Source organism: Oryctolagus cuniculus, chromosome 15 (genome assembly GCF_051225735.1).
Source record: "Oryctolagus cuniculus isolate XC-2025 breed Fujian yellow rabbit chromosome 15, ASM5122573v1, whole genome shotgun sequence".
NCBI lineage: Eukaryota > Metazoa > Chordata > Mammalia > Lagomorpha > Leporidae > Oryctolagus > Oryctolagus cuniculus.
The window spans coordinates 33987977-34000308 of record NC_142881.1 but is presented as its reverse complement, the minus strand read 5'-3'; the positions used below and the strand labels follow the sequence as shown (position 1 = coordinate 34000308).

At 52.3% G+C, this 12332-nt stretch overlaps 1 protein-coding gene across 48 annotated transcripts in view; it reads right to left on the bottom strand.

Moving 5' to 3' along the window:
• The window catches only part of SORBS1 (sorbin and SH3 domain containing 1), a 237765-nt gene extending 230258 nt beyond the window's left edge, over window positions 1–7507 (bottom strand). For 11 of the 48 annotated variants that reach the window (XM_051823967.3, XM_089314661.1, XM_089314663.1 and 8 more), the window contains exon 1: window positions 7346–7491. In XM_051823967.3, coding sequence (XP_051679927.3) covers window positions 7346–7486 — 141 coding nt within the window. In that variant the 5' untranslated portion in view covers window positions 7487–7491. Of the gene's footprint in view, window positions 1–7345 lie in introns of all 48 variants that reach the window. The other 37 variants (XM_070057515.2, XM_089314682.1, XM_089314684.1 and 34 more) reach the window with 8 other exon arrangements.
• Window positions 7508–12332: the final 4825 nt, after the last annotated feature.

Here is a 12332-nt window from a genome sequence, read left to right as displayed (position 1 = left end):
GGAAAGTGACTTTCAACCTAAAAGTCTGTTTGAGTCAAATCACCAATCAAGTTCAAGCATAGAGAAACACTTCAGACGTGCAAGCTGGACCATTTGCACAGACTCTCAGAAACCCGCAGAGGAATAAACCAGAGAGGAAACAGAGGACCCAACCCAGGATAAGGTGAGGGGATTCCCAGGATGAGTCATGCTGCAGGCCAAAAGGTCACTGGGCAAGCACCTCTGGAGCGGGATGGAGGCCCGACAGGGAAGTCTCCGCCAACTAAAGTAAAAAGGACACGTGCTATAAAACAGAGACGTTTTAAAACATCCCTACCGTATACATCGGGAATCAGTAATGAGTACATTGAAGATAACATAAATAGAAAAAACACGGCAATTTTAAGTCAACAAACGCACAAGAGGGGAAACATCACTATAGTACACTACATGGCTGGGCCATGAACGCTACTTACACAGTCGATAGAATGTAAACACTGAGCGTCGGTGTAACCAAAACCAGATGTAACCATACTGGCAGGACAGCGGAAGGGAATAACCGGGTGAGGTGTGACAAGGGCTCCTCTACTCCACAGAAGGACATCAGGAAATAACAGCCAGCTGCCGGCACTGTGGCACAGCGGGTTAAGCCGTTGCCAGCAATGCTGGAATCCCAGGAGTGCCAGTTCAAGTCCTGGCTCTTTCCCTTCTGATCCAGCTCCCTGCTAATGTGCCTGGAAAAGCAGGGGAAGATGGCTTGGGTCCCTTTCACCCACATGAGAGACCTGGATGGAGTTCCATGCACATGGCTTCAGCCTGGCCCAGCCCCAGCTGCTGCAGCCATCTGGGGAGTGAATCAGCAGATGAACTCTCTCTCTCTTTCTCCCTCCCTGCCTTCCTGCCTTTCAAATGAATAAATAAATCTTTAACAACAACAACAAAAAGAACATCTAAAAATAACATCTGGAGCAGACACTGTGGCGCAGCAGGTTAAGCTGCAGCTTGGGACAACTGCTTTCCATATCAAAGTGCCAGTCCAATCCCAGCCCCTCCACTGCCAATCCAGCTTTCCACTAATGTACCCTGGCAGCACCCTGGGGGGCAGCAGATGATGCCTCAAGTGCTTGGAACCCTTCCAGCAACATGGGAGACCTGGATGGAGTTCCAGGCTCCTGGCTTCAACCTGGCCCAGTCCTGGCTGTTGTAGGCTTGGGGAGTGAATCAGCAGATGGAAGATCTCTCGCTTACTCGCTCTCTGTTTTTCAAACATATGAAAATAAATATTCACAAATAAATAAAGTAAAAGTAAATCTAAAATGAACCATCAGGGAAGAACATTTTAAACGTAACTTATAAATGTGTTGCTTATATCAGAAGAAAACTACCGAAAGGGTTGTAAGTGACTACTGGAGACCTTCAAAATGTCCACATCCTAACCCCAGATGTCTGACCCTGGGAGGTTACCTGGTAAAGGGGAATGAAGATGGCTGATCAAGTGTCTAACACACAGACACAACTGTGGATGATCCAGTGTAATCACACAGAAAAGTGGAAGAGGAAGGAAGAGGAGGGAGTCAGGTGAAGGTGTGACAGCGGCAGAAGACCTGTGAGAGGCAGTGGGAGAGGGACTCAAGCAGCCACTCCTAGGTCTGAAGACGGTGCAGGGGCTCCAAGCTCAGGCCAAAGGTGGCCTCTGCATACTGCGGAGAGCAGGGAAGAAGCAGCCTCCCCAGAAAGGGTTACAGCCCCACTAACGCCATGATTTCTGCCCTGGGAGACCCCTTTCAGACCTCTAATCTACGGAAATGTAAAACAAATTTGAGCTGTCTGAAGCCACTAAGTCTGTAGCAGTCATTTATTGCAGCAACAGAAAATCATGTTCAGTGACGACTCCGGGGACGGATGCCCGGGATGAGGAGGGGTGCCACAGGCTTCCCACACTCCTTGCAGCATTAAAACTCTGCACATATTAACTCTGGCAGAAATGAGAATCTAACTGAAGAAGAAAGATGAAACAGGGACTTGTTCTCTTCCCAGTTTTCGGAATCTGGGGAAGACAAGGGGAGCAGCAATGGCAAAAGGAGAAGATGAACTCTGGGGGAAGCGGCAGCTCTTTCAGACGCAAGAAGCAGGAGTCAGCCAGGGAAATGCACACAGGAGCCTAGCAGCTGGCTGGACCCGCCTCTGGGGACGGTGAGCGCTCTGAATGCCTGGGTCCCGCAGAGCCCGCAGGAAGGAAGGACTGGAGGGGTTCTCCCCAGGCAGGGCTGCCGCCTGCCCTCCCCCTGGCTTCTCCGGCTGTAGTATATGGCTTGCTGTGCACATTTGGGGAGGACCAGGGGAAAGGAAGGCCCAAGATAAACACAACATTTTCCTGGACCATCAATTGTATTCAACAGCAAAGCACTTACTGTTTAGTGTAAATACTTTTATACTAAAACCAGCACAGACGTTTTTAGAAAGAATACAAAATGCATGTGAATTTTTAATAGAAAAACTGGAGTCTTCACGGCGATTTCTTGCATGGGAGACCCACTTCAGACACCGACCTACTTGTAGACCCCTGCGCGTCAAGACTCAGCCTTCTCTGTAATTAATCGGAGTCTGAAAGATATGACAATGAGGGCTGGCGCTGTAGTGTAGCAGGCAAAAGTCACCGCCTACAGTGCCGGCATCCCATACGGGCACTCGTTCTAGTTCCGGCTGCTCCACTTCTGATCCAGCTCTCTACTGTGGCTTGAATAAGCAGAAAATGGCCTAAGTGCTTGGACCCCTGCACCCACGTGGGAGACCGGAAGAAGCTCCTAACTCCTGGCTTTGGATCAGCTCAGCTCAGGCTGTTGCGGCCATCTGGGGAGTGAACCAACGGATGGAAGACCTCGCTTGCTCACGTTCTCTCTCTCTCTGCTTCTACCTCTTTTGACAGGCAGCAAAAAATACTCTGCTTTTCAAATAAATCTTTAAAAAAGTTTTCTTGTAAAAAATATATATGACAATGGTTGTTCAGCATAGACCCATTACAGCGTCTGCACTTCACACCACCCTCCAGGGTGAACACAAGACGCCTCACAGTCCCAACCCAGCACTAACTAGAAAGCACCTCGTTCTCTCCCAAAGAGGTCTGGGTGCTGTTACAGCCACCTGGGTTAGCTCAGCCTGGGGAAACAAAGAGGAGCCATCAGTCTAAATTCTTCCCAGGCACACTCTTTTGGCCACAGCCTGCTCCAAAGCCCCATCTCCACCAAAAGCATCCTCACCCCTCAGAGCACGGCTCCTGCTGGAGAACATATTAAAGACACCCCTTCCAGGGAGGAAGTCATAAAATAGGGCACATCTCTTGGGAAAGGGTGTCCCTTGTGGCTCACAATAGAAGAGTGGAAACTTTTTCTATTATGGTAGCTGTTTTTGTTGTAAAAACAATAACCACATGACAGAGACCTAGGAAATTTTGTCTTTTTATGAAGAGCTACTACTGACCACAAAAGAAAAGGGGGGAAAAATCAATGAAAGACCACATGGAAATAAAAAGCAATTTAATTGGGTTTGGTTTGTTTGTCTTGCTTATTTTGTGTGTAAAACACATACACATTCAAAAAGACTGAACGGTGATTTTAAATTAAGAACAGAGAACGTGAAACTTTAATGGTGCAATAAACGCATTAAAACACACTACAAAGCTGTATCATCAATAGTAAAGAAAGGACGGGCAGGGGAGCTAGGAGAAACATACAAGGGAGGAGAGAGAAAGAAATGGATAGAGGAGCGAAACAATAGAAAAGGAAGACAGGCAGCAAAACACAGGAACAGACAATGGGCCCACCGCAGACAAAAAGCAAGAGCAACCAAGGATCCATAAGACACTTCCTAAATTGGCCAAAGAAAAGTACTATTCATTGCCAGCTCAGGGCTTGGGCTATAGACTTCAAAGTCTTATCACCTTTTATCCTGGCCTTTGAATGGCTCATGCTCCGCTTAACCACTGTTCACAGCTATTGAATTGCCCACTGAAACATTATGAGGCTTAGCTCAGGTCATAAGCCAGAGGCTTCCCCCAAAATGAGCTCCAATTCAGCAAAGCAGTCATCTCCAGACATCTCTGGAAAGGGAGTCCATGAATCGCCAACTCATAAAATGTACAAAGCACCCATGAACGACAGAGGAGAAAATGCTGCTTTCATCAAACAGAAATGTCATGGAAAACTTTGCTGTAGTTTTGCATTAAAGGTTGGGGGGAGCTTCAGCAGAACTGGGACCCCTCAGCATTCGCCAGCATCCCGCTGGCATAGCTGCCTCCCACATGTCCAGATCCTGCTTGTCCTCAGCCACAGGCCTCCGAAGCAGCCTCCAGCATACTCTGAAATCAGAGGGTCACCAGGAGAGACCACAGGGACTCCAGGTCCGTCTCGGGCCCAGGCGGGACTCTCAGCTGGCCCCTCTGCACCCTGGCCTCAGCCAAGCCGCTCCTTATTCCACTCCGAGGGCGGCAGAAATGCCCTCCACCTCACAGCTGATTCTGCTCAGAGCTTGGCTTTCCCACGCGTCCCGTCTCCAGCTCCCACCTTCTCTGGTCTGTTTCTCCAACTTCTCTGCCTCTATTTCCTCCTCATTTTTCTCTGCCCCATCTCGGGATAATCCTTCTCAGAGACATATCTGGAACACAGGACCTAGAATCTATTCACTGGGCTCCTACCCCAACTCTGCATCTTGCTGGCTCTGTGACCTTGGGCAAACAGGCCAATGCCCCAAGCTCTCAGATTCCTCAGTGAAGGAAGTGCACCTGGAAACCACAGAGGTTTCTTCCAATGATCACACTCTAAATGTACAGCTGCATAACCATAAATAAAATGGGTTCAACATACCAGGAAGAATTACAGAAAACTCCCTTCCCTTAGCAATCTGTCATCCCACCCCTCCCCCCCCACCACCACCCCAGAAAATCACCCACTCTGAGGTCTGTGCCTCTGCCCGGGGCCATTCTAGCTCTGAATTATTCACATATGGTAAAACCTCACAATCACACAAATCAAGGGAAAGGTGAATCTGAATCCAACAAGCCCAAGTACTAGTTTCCTTCATGCCAAGAAAGAGCCTAACAACGCCATCACAAGCTGCACTTGTGAATCTAAGAGCAGTGGCGCTGTCAGGAACCCTGAAAATGATCTATCGGAAGTCCTCCACCTTACCAACAAGGACACAGGCCCGGAGAGTGATGGGAAGGCACGAGCCCAGGGAAGACTGGTGGGCAGGAGCAAAGCCAGCTGCCCTGCCTCTGGTCCAGAGCGCCTCCACCAAAGCTTTGGGAGGCCATCTGTTCCTTTTTCAGAAACAGGTTAAATCCTAAACTACACAGTGAGTGCCCTCTACAGCAAATCTATTTCCACGTCAGGGAAGGGTCCAGAGCTCCATTTAGACAACCAGAGGATTACCAGTGCTGCACAATAAAAGCTTTCTTTCCTGGGCTCTGCCCTTTCAATTCTCTGCAAAGAAAACCCCAGACTCGGCTCTCTGGATTGACCTCTCCGGATTGGAGAGGAGAGGAGGGGGAAGAGAAGGGAGAGTGGACAGCTCTTTGTCTTGCCAGTGAGAAGTGTTGGCTCCTCCTTCTCAATAAATCCTACTCCCCCTTCAGCCCCCAATAATCCCATTATCTTCAGAAAAGTTTGCAGAAACTCTCCAACTACAACCAAAGAGCAGGTCAGGGGGGAAAGGGCCAGCAGGGGTGGGTGTTGGTGGAGGACCACAATACCCTCCCACGGCTACACCCCAACAGGGTACGGCCCATTGCATTTCAGTTGCTAATTCCCGGCAGCCCGGGTCTGCAGTCTTGGGACCCTCCCGCTGAGAAATGTGCTCCCAGCAACCCCTGGAGAACTAACCCTTTCCTATCCATCTACCCCAACAGTGCCCAGGGCAGAGGTGCCAACAGACCAACCCCTCCCTCCTTTCCCAGGCCACAGGGAGACATCAGCTATTTAAGGCAGCATCAAGAGGGTGGGGCAGAAAATTGCTCCCCCACCCCCCCCCCCCCGCAGAGCCCACACACACCCCCTCCGCCTCTACCTCCTCCACGTCGCTACGGGCAGTAGATATGGAGTCTCCGGGCGTCCGTCATGCGCTTCCTGTCACCGCGGCGACGGCTGCGCCCCCTCTACGGCCCACCCTACTTCAAGTCGCCCCCTCTCTCTTTCAGTCACCCCCAAGCCACGTTCCCAACACAGACGCAGAACTGAACCTAAGTAGAGGAGCCCAAACGGCAAGGGGAGAGGAGCCAGCTAAGCCTTCATTCACTCCGGAGAGGCGAGGCGCGCCCGGGGCCCGGGGCGCGGAGGCGGAGGTTCCATGATGTCCCTGGGAGAGGCGAAATTGATTCGAGCCATTTCGGCAGGTCGGCCCTGCGACTACAGGGGCATCCCAGCGCTCCGTGTTTGCTACGCAAAATCCAAGGGCTCACCCAGAACACGCCGGGGCCACGCTCACCGGGATCCCCTCTGCTCTTCTGTAGCCACACAACAGCGTGATTCATTCTGTCTGCCGGGAGGCAGCAGGCGTGCGCCGGCGGCTGGCAAAGCGGACGCACCGGCATGCAGAATTCGACTGCACGTCTCCCCCCACCAAAGGAAGCAAAGGACCTGAAGCCTCCTGCTCCTTCCATCGTGAATGGCCACCGCCGATCCCGGCAGCCAGGTCGAGAGGCAGCGAGGTGGGCGCGGAGGTTGCCTCCAGCCCACCCCGGCGCGGGGAAGCCCAGCAGAAGGCTGTCAGCCGGCGGGAGCGCAGGCCCCGAGTCTCCGGAGCCCCGGACACGCTCGGCGCGCCGGCCTCTCCACGGGGACGCGGATGAATGAACACACCTGAGACGCCCGCATCCCGCCGCCCGCCCCCTCCGCCTTCTCGCGCGGTTGCGCAGGGGCCCCAGCCGGGCAGTTTCATGTCACCGCACAAACCCACCCGGGCTTCGAGGCCCCCTGCGCCCGCCCACACTGCAGCCCGCTCCAAGCAGGAGGACCTTGCCTCCCAGCAGAGGCCATGATCGCGCTAGCCCCGCTCCCCACCCCCCAAAACCTGGAACGCCCAGATCCCCCCGCACCCCGGGAACTCTCCCTGAAAAAAGCGGGCGGATCCGGCGAGCAGGCAGCACAAACGGACAGAGCCTCGGGGGACCACGGCTACCCCCGCGACCAACCCGGGGGGATGCTCTGGGCAAGGAGGTCCCCCAAGTCCCTCCAACAGCTGGCCCTTTAAAGGTGCCTCCTCAGAGCGCGGAACAAAGGCGCCGCCCGCAGGGGCTGGGCAGGCGCACACCCCCAGGCGCCGGCGCCGCGGGGCGGACGAGCGCTGCCGGGCAGGGCGGCAGGCGCGGGCTTACCTTGCGGGTCTCCGGGCCCGTGCGTCCTGCCCCGCTCACACTACACGCTGCAGTCGGCCCCGCTCTGTTTTTCTGGGACTCGGCGCTGACTTCACCGACAGTCCGCCTCCGGCCAATGGGCTGCGGTGCCCGCCCCCTCATTAACATATCTCTGGAAACGTCCACTCCGGCAGCGCCCAGGGGGCGTGGCCTAGCCGGCCGTGACAGGAAGGGGTGTGTGCGCCAATGGGAGGGGAGGACGCGCCGGCCGCCCCGCCCGCGGCATTGTGAGCCCAGCGCGCGGGCCCGCGGGTCCCCGCTGATAACGCGCGCGCGGGCGCGGGCGCAGTAACCCTTTCTGTCCTGGTCGGGCCGGAGGCCTTGGGATGCTTCAAGGGGCCGCCCACCGGGTGCCTGGAAGGAATCTTTGAGCGTCTCCAGACAGCGTATAGTATTAGTTAACCCGTGTGCTGCGGTTGGCTTTTCTGTGAAATGGTGTGATCGTACCGATTTCCTACTGTAGGGTGTAGTGAGAATTTACACGGCCAAGGTTTCCATCCGTCCCTGGTTGCTACACAAGGCTTGCTGCTATCACGGTGGTACTCCATAGCAGCCAGCGTGCTCAGTGCTTCCTGTCTGGTCCTCAGCACCTCCAACCCTTCCTATTGGGAATCCCTATTTTTCAATCGGGAAAGCCGAGGCGTCATTTGGGCAGCTTGCGGTGGGCGCAACCAGGACTGGAACGCAGGCTCGGAGACCGCACTCATGGAACACACACGTGCTCAGGAATCGCATGTCAGGTGTGTGCCCGGTTCCAGGGTTACTGCAGAAAGAAAGGACAAGGGACGTCCAGCCCTCACGATGCTTCCACTTTAGTGAGGGAGCGGCACAAACAAGTGAATCAACAAGATCATCTAAGAGTGAAAACAATAAAACCAGGTAACGGGAACGTGGCGGGTGGAGGGAAAGGTGTGATTGTTAGATTTTGTTCAGCGGGAACCACTGAACACCATCCTCCTGACCTCCTCCAGTTCCCCCTTGGTGTTGCAGAAAAGGAATCGGAGAGGGGAAATTGAGCAAGATCACAGAGCCAGCAAGTCACTGGTCTGGAACTTGCTCTCCATTTGCTCAGCTTCCCACATCCCTAGAACATTCCTGAAGGTAGAACAGCCGCCGCCCCCTTAGGCTGAGCACAGCTGATTTTTCTAAGCTGCCCTTGGCTAGAATCTTCAGCCAGATCAGACTCCCAGTTAAGAGGCTGTCCTTAATGGCTAAGGACAGGCAGGCCCCGATGACTGCACGGGCTGATGGGACACTCATCTGCAGAGGTTCTTGGACATCAGGGAAGAGAGATGCGTCTTTGCTGGGTACCTTCTGTCCTCTACTGTGCAGGGGCTAAGATGCTGCTTGGGAAGCCCATGTCCCGCATCAGAGACCTAGGTTCAAGACCCAGCTCTGCTTCTGACTCCAGCTTCCTGCAAGTGTGTTCCCTGGGAGGCAGCAGATGCTGGCTCAGGCACTTGGGTCCCTGCCACCTACTTGGAAACCCAGATGGAGTTCCAGGCTCCCAGACTCTGCTGTTGCCAGCATGCAGGGAGTGAATCCCACAGTGAATGGAAGACCGACCTCCTTCTCTCTCTCCCACCCTCGTCTTTCAAATAAAAATAAGTACATAATTTGAAAAATATTAGAAAACTTCTGGGGCCAGCGCTGTGGCACAGCAGGTTAACACCCTGGCCTGAAGCACCGGCATCCCATATGGGCGCCGGTTCAAGACCCGGCTGCTCCACTTCTGATCCAGGTCTCTGCTATGGCCTGGGAAAATAGTAGAAGATGAGCCAAGTCCTTGGGCCCCTGCACCCACGTGGGAGACCCAGAGGAAGCTCCTGGCTCCTGGCTTCGGATCGGTGCAGCTCCGGCTGTTGCAGCCAACTGGGGAGTGAACCATCGGATGGAAGACCCCTCTCTCTCTCTCTCTCTCTCTCTCTCTCTCCCCCTCCCTCTGCCTCTCTTCTCTCTGTGTAACTCCAACTTTCAAATAAATAAATAAATCTTTTAAAAAGAAAAAAAAAACTTCTATCTATGAACTTACTCAAGACACAAGAATCCCCTAGAGAAATATTCAGCCCAGAGAACGACACTGTCTTCCCTTCCCAATCTCATCCTACTGGTTTTCAAGAGCACTGCCCCGACTCCACTGCTTACACCACGGCCTGGGTCAGACAGCTCTCTCTGGGCATGCTCACATGCACTGAGCACGGCTGGGCCGCGTTGCACCATGCTGTGCTTGTGCTGAGAGCTTTGCGTGCATTAACTCACACTGCACAACCCCCGCTGGAAATACTACTTTACCCTAAAGTTACCCGCAGAGGTGGAAAATAAAGGGTAGAGAAACTAAGCTGCCTACCCAGCAAATTCAAGGCAACACTGCTTAACAAAAAGTTCAGAATAACCCAAACGTTCAATTTAAATGTATTGGTATCTGTCAAAATGCCAGACAGCCATGAAAAAGGAAGAGGTAGTCCTGACATTGATATACAACGATGCTCCTAACACAACACTGAATGGGAAAGTAGGTTGAAAATTAGTTTTGTACAATTCCATTGGAATTATTTTTATGGAATTATTTCCTATGGGATTATGAGTAATCATGTTTATATTTTTCCTGATTTTTTTCTCTTGATAACTATTTATCAAACTGTTCAGTGACAATGAAACCAAACGACTTTAAAATGAAAAACCAGACTCCATCCGTGGAGAAACAATCTGTAGTCAAGGCCACTGTGTGAGTGGGAGACTGTCCTGAGGAGCCCCGAGCAGTCTGTGTGACTACAAAGCAGAACATTGCCATTAGGGTTTGCAGAGCATGGAAAAACACCAGAAGGAGAAGAGGGATGGGATGAGAAAGGAAAATCCTAGTATCTTTCAAGACTCAACTCAAGTTGGGCCAGTGCAGCGGCTGACTAGGCTAATCCTCCGTCTGCGGCGCCAGCACATCGGGTTCTAGTCCCGGTCGGGGCGCCAGATTCTGTCCTGGTTGCTCCTCTTCCAGGCCAGCTCTCTGCTGTGGCCAGGGAATGCAGTGGGGGATGGGCCCTGCACCTGCACGGGGGGCCCTGCACCTGCGTGGGAGACCAGGAGAAGCACCTGGCTCCTGGCTTCGGATCAGTGCGGTGCGCCAGCTGCAGCGGCCATTGAGGGGTAAACCAACGGTAAAGGAAGATCTTTCTCTCTCTCTCTCTCTCTCACTGTCCACTCTGCCTATCAAAAAAAAAAAAAAAAAAAAGACTCAATTCAAGTAATCCGCCCAGAAGTGTTCCAAACTGTCGTCCTAGCACTGAGAGCAACCTGCAGAATCATGAGGTGTAATGGTGCCAGTTCAGTACTGTCTCCCGCCATTTCGCCAATTCATCTGGGTACCAGGGCCTATGCTAGGAGCCTGCCATGAAAGGGGGAGAGGGAGATTTGGCCCTGAGGAAGCAGACACTGGGGAGGTTTGTGTAGTGCAGGACACCCCCTTGGGCTTGCAGCTGTCCTGAGAAGGGCCCCTCACTTAGTTTAATGCTCTGTTTTCACTGCCTTAAAATTCATTTTTGAATAAAGGAGTCCACATTTCCACTGTTGAACTGGGCGCTGTAAATTCTGTAGCCTTCTCCGTGTGTCTGTCTCTCTTACACCCCGAAGGCTCATCCTGCTGGGAAATGCCAGGGCTCCTGCTCTCCAGCCCTACAGTGCTTCACTCCCCACCCACACCCCGCTTCTCATGGAACTTGCCATATTTGGCATGATCACTTTTGCATGTAGCCTTAATCCTCATTCCCTCTCCCCATCAGATTGTAAATTCCATGAGGCCATAGCTTGTGTCTGCTCTTCTCAAACAGTGCTGAGTGCTGTGCTTACATGCTGTCCAAAGTGTGCCGAGGTTTACTTTAATCTTGATAGTAACTCCTCGTTTTCTCTTCATGTGCATCAGATTAATCCCGTCCTTCCACTATTGGGAAGAATTAAAAACCTCAGGCAGGAGAGACGCGCACACAAGCTAGGATCATGAGCTTGTTGTAGGCAGAATCCCCCAAGCAGGTGGTAAATGTGGGGATCAGGAGAGGAGGGAACAGGATTTCTAGGAGGTCAGCCCAGCCTGTAGCCTTTCTTCCAGCTTCAGGGTCGCACAGATGGGAGGAAAGGAAGTAAACCAGAGGACCTACAGAAGGCAGGAGCACCGTGGTTGAGGCTGCAGGCTCTGGAGCCAGAGACGTCTGACACAGCCTGGTATGGAATGCCTGCTGTGGAACTCTGGTGCAAACTTCCCTCGCCTGTGACATGGGGCAAACACAACCCTCCGAGCATTTACTTGCAGGCTATAGATAAGATCAGGTATGCAACATGCTTACTTGCTGCCTGGGAACATAAGCACTCAATGAGAGGATATTATTTATTGTTTATTACTGGGAGTCAATATTGAGAAAGATGCTTTCTTAAAATGTTGGTTTGGGTAACTTGTTTCCCCAGTTACCCAAAGATTGACCATAGTCATTTTCCTAGATAACATACTGGAGAGGAGAGAACGGGATGAGAGAAAGGGAGTTATGAATTGAAGAGTTTGGCCAGTTGAACACTAGGTGATTTGTACCTAATTTCTTCTGCAAGTAGTAGAAGGACAAAACTTCCTTACAAAATTACTTCTGTAGTTTCATACTGATTAATTAATGAGAAAAAAAAAAATTGAGGTCAGTGCTGTGGCTCCAGTTCAAGTCCCAGCTGCTCCACCTCCAATCCAGCTCCCTACTAATGTGCCTGGGAAAGCAGTGGAACATGGCCCAAGTGCTTGGGCCCCTGTACCCATGTGGGAGACCAGGGACAAACTCCTGGCTCCTGGCTTCAGCCTGACTCAGACCTGGCTATTACAGCCATCTGGGGAGAGAATCAGTGGATGAAAGATCAGTCTCTCTCTCTCTCTCTTTCTCTAACTCTGCCTGTCAAATAAATAAATAAATAAATCTTTAAAGCA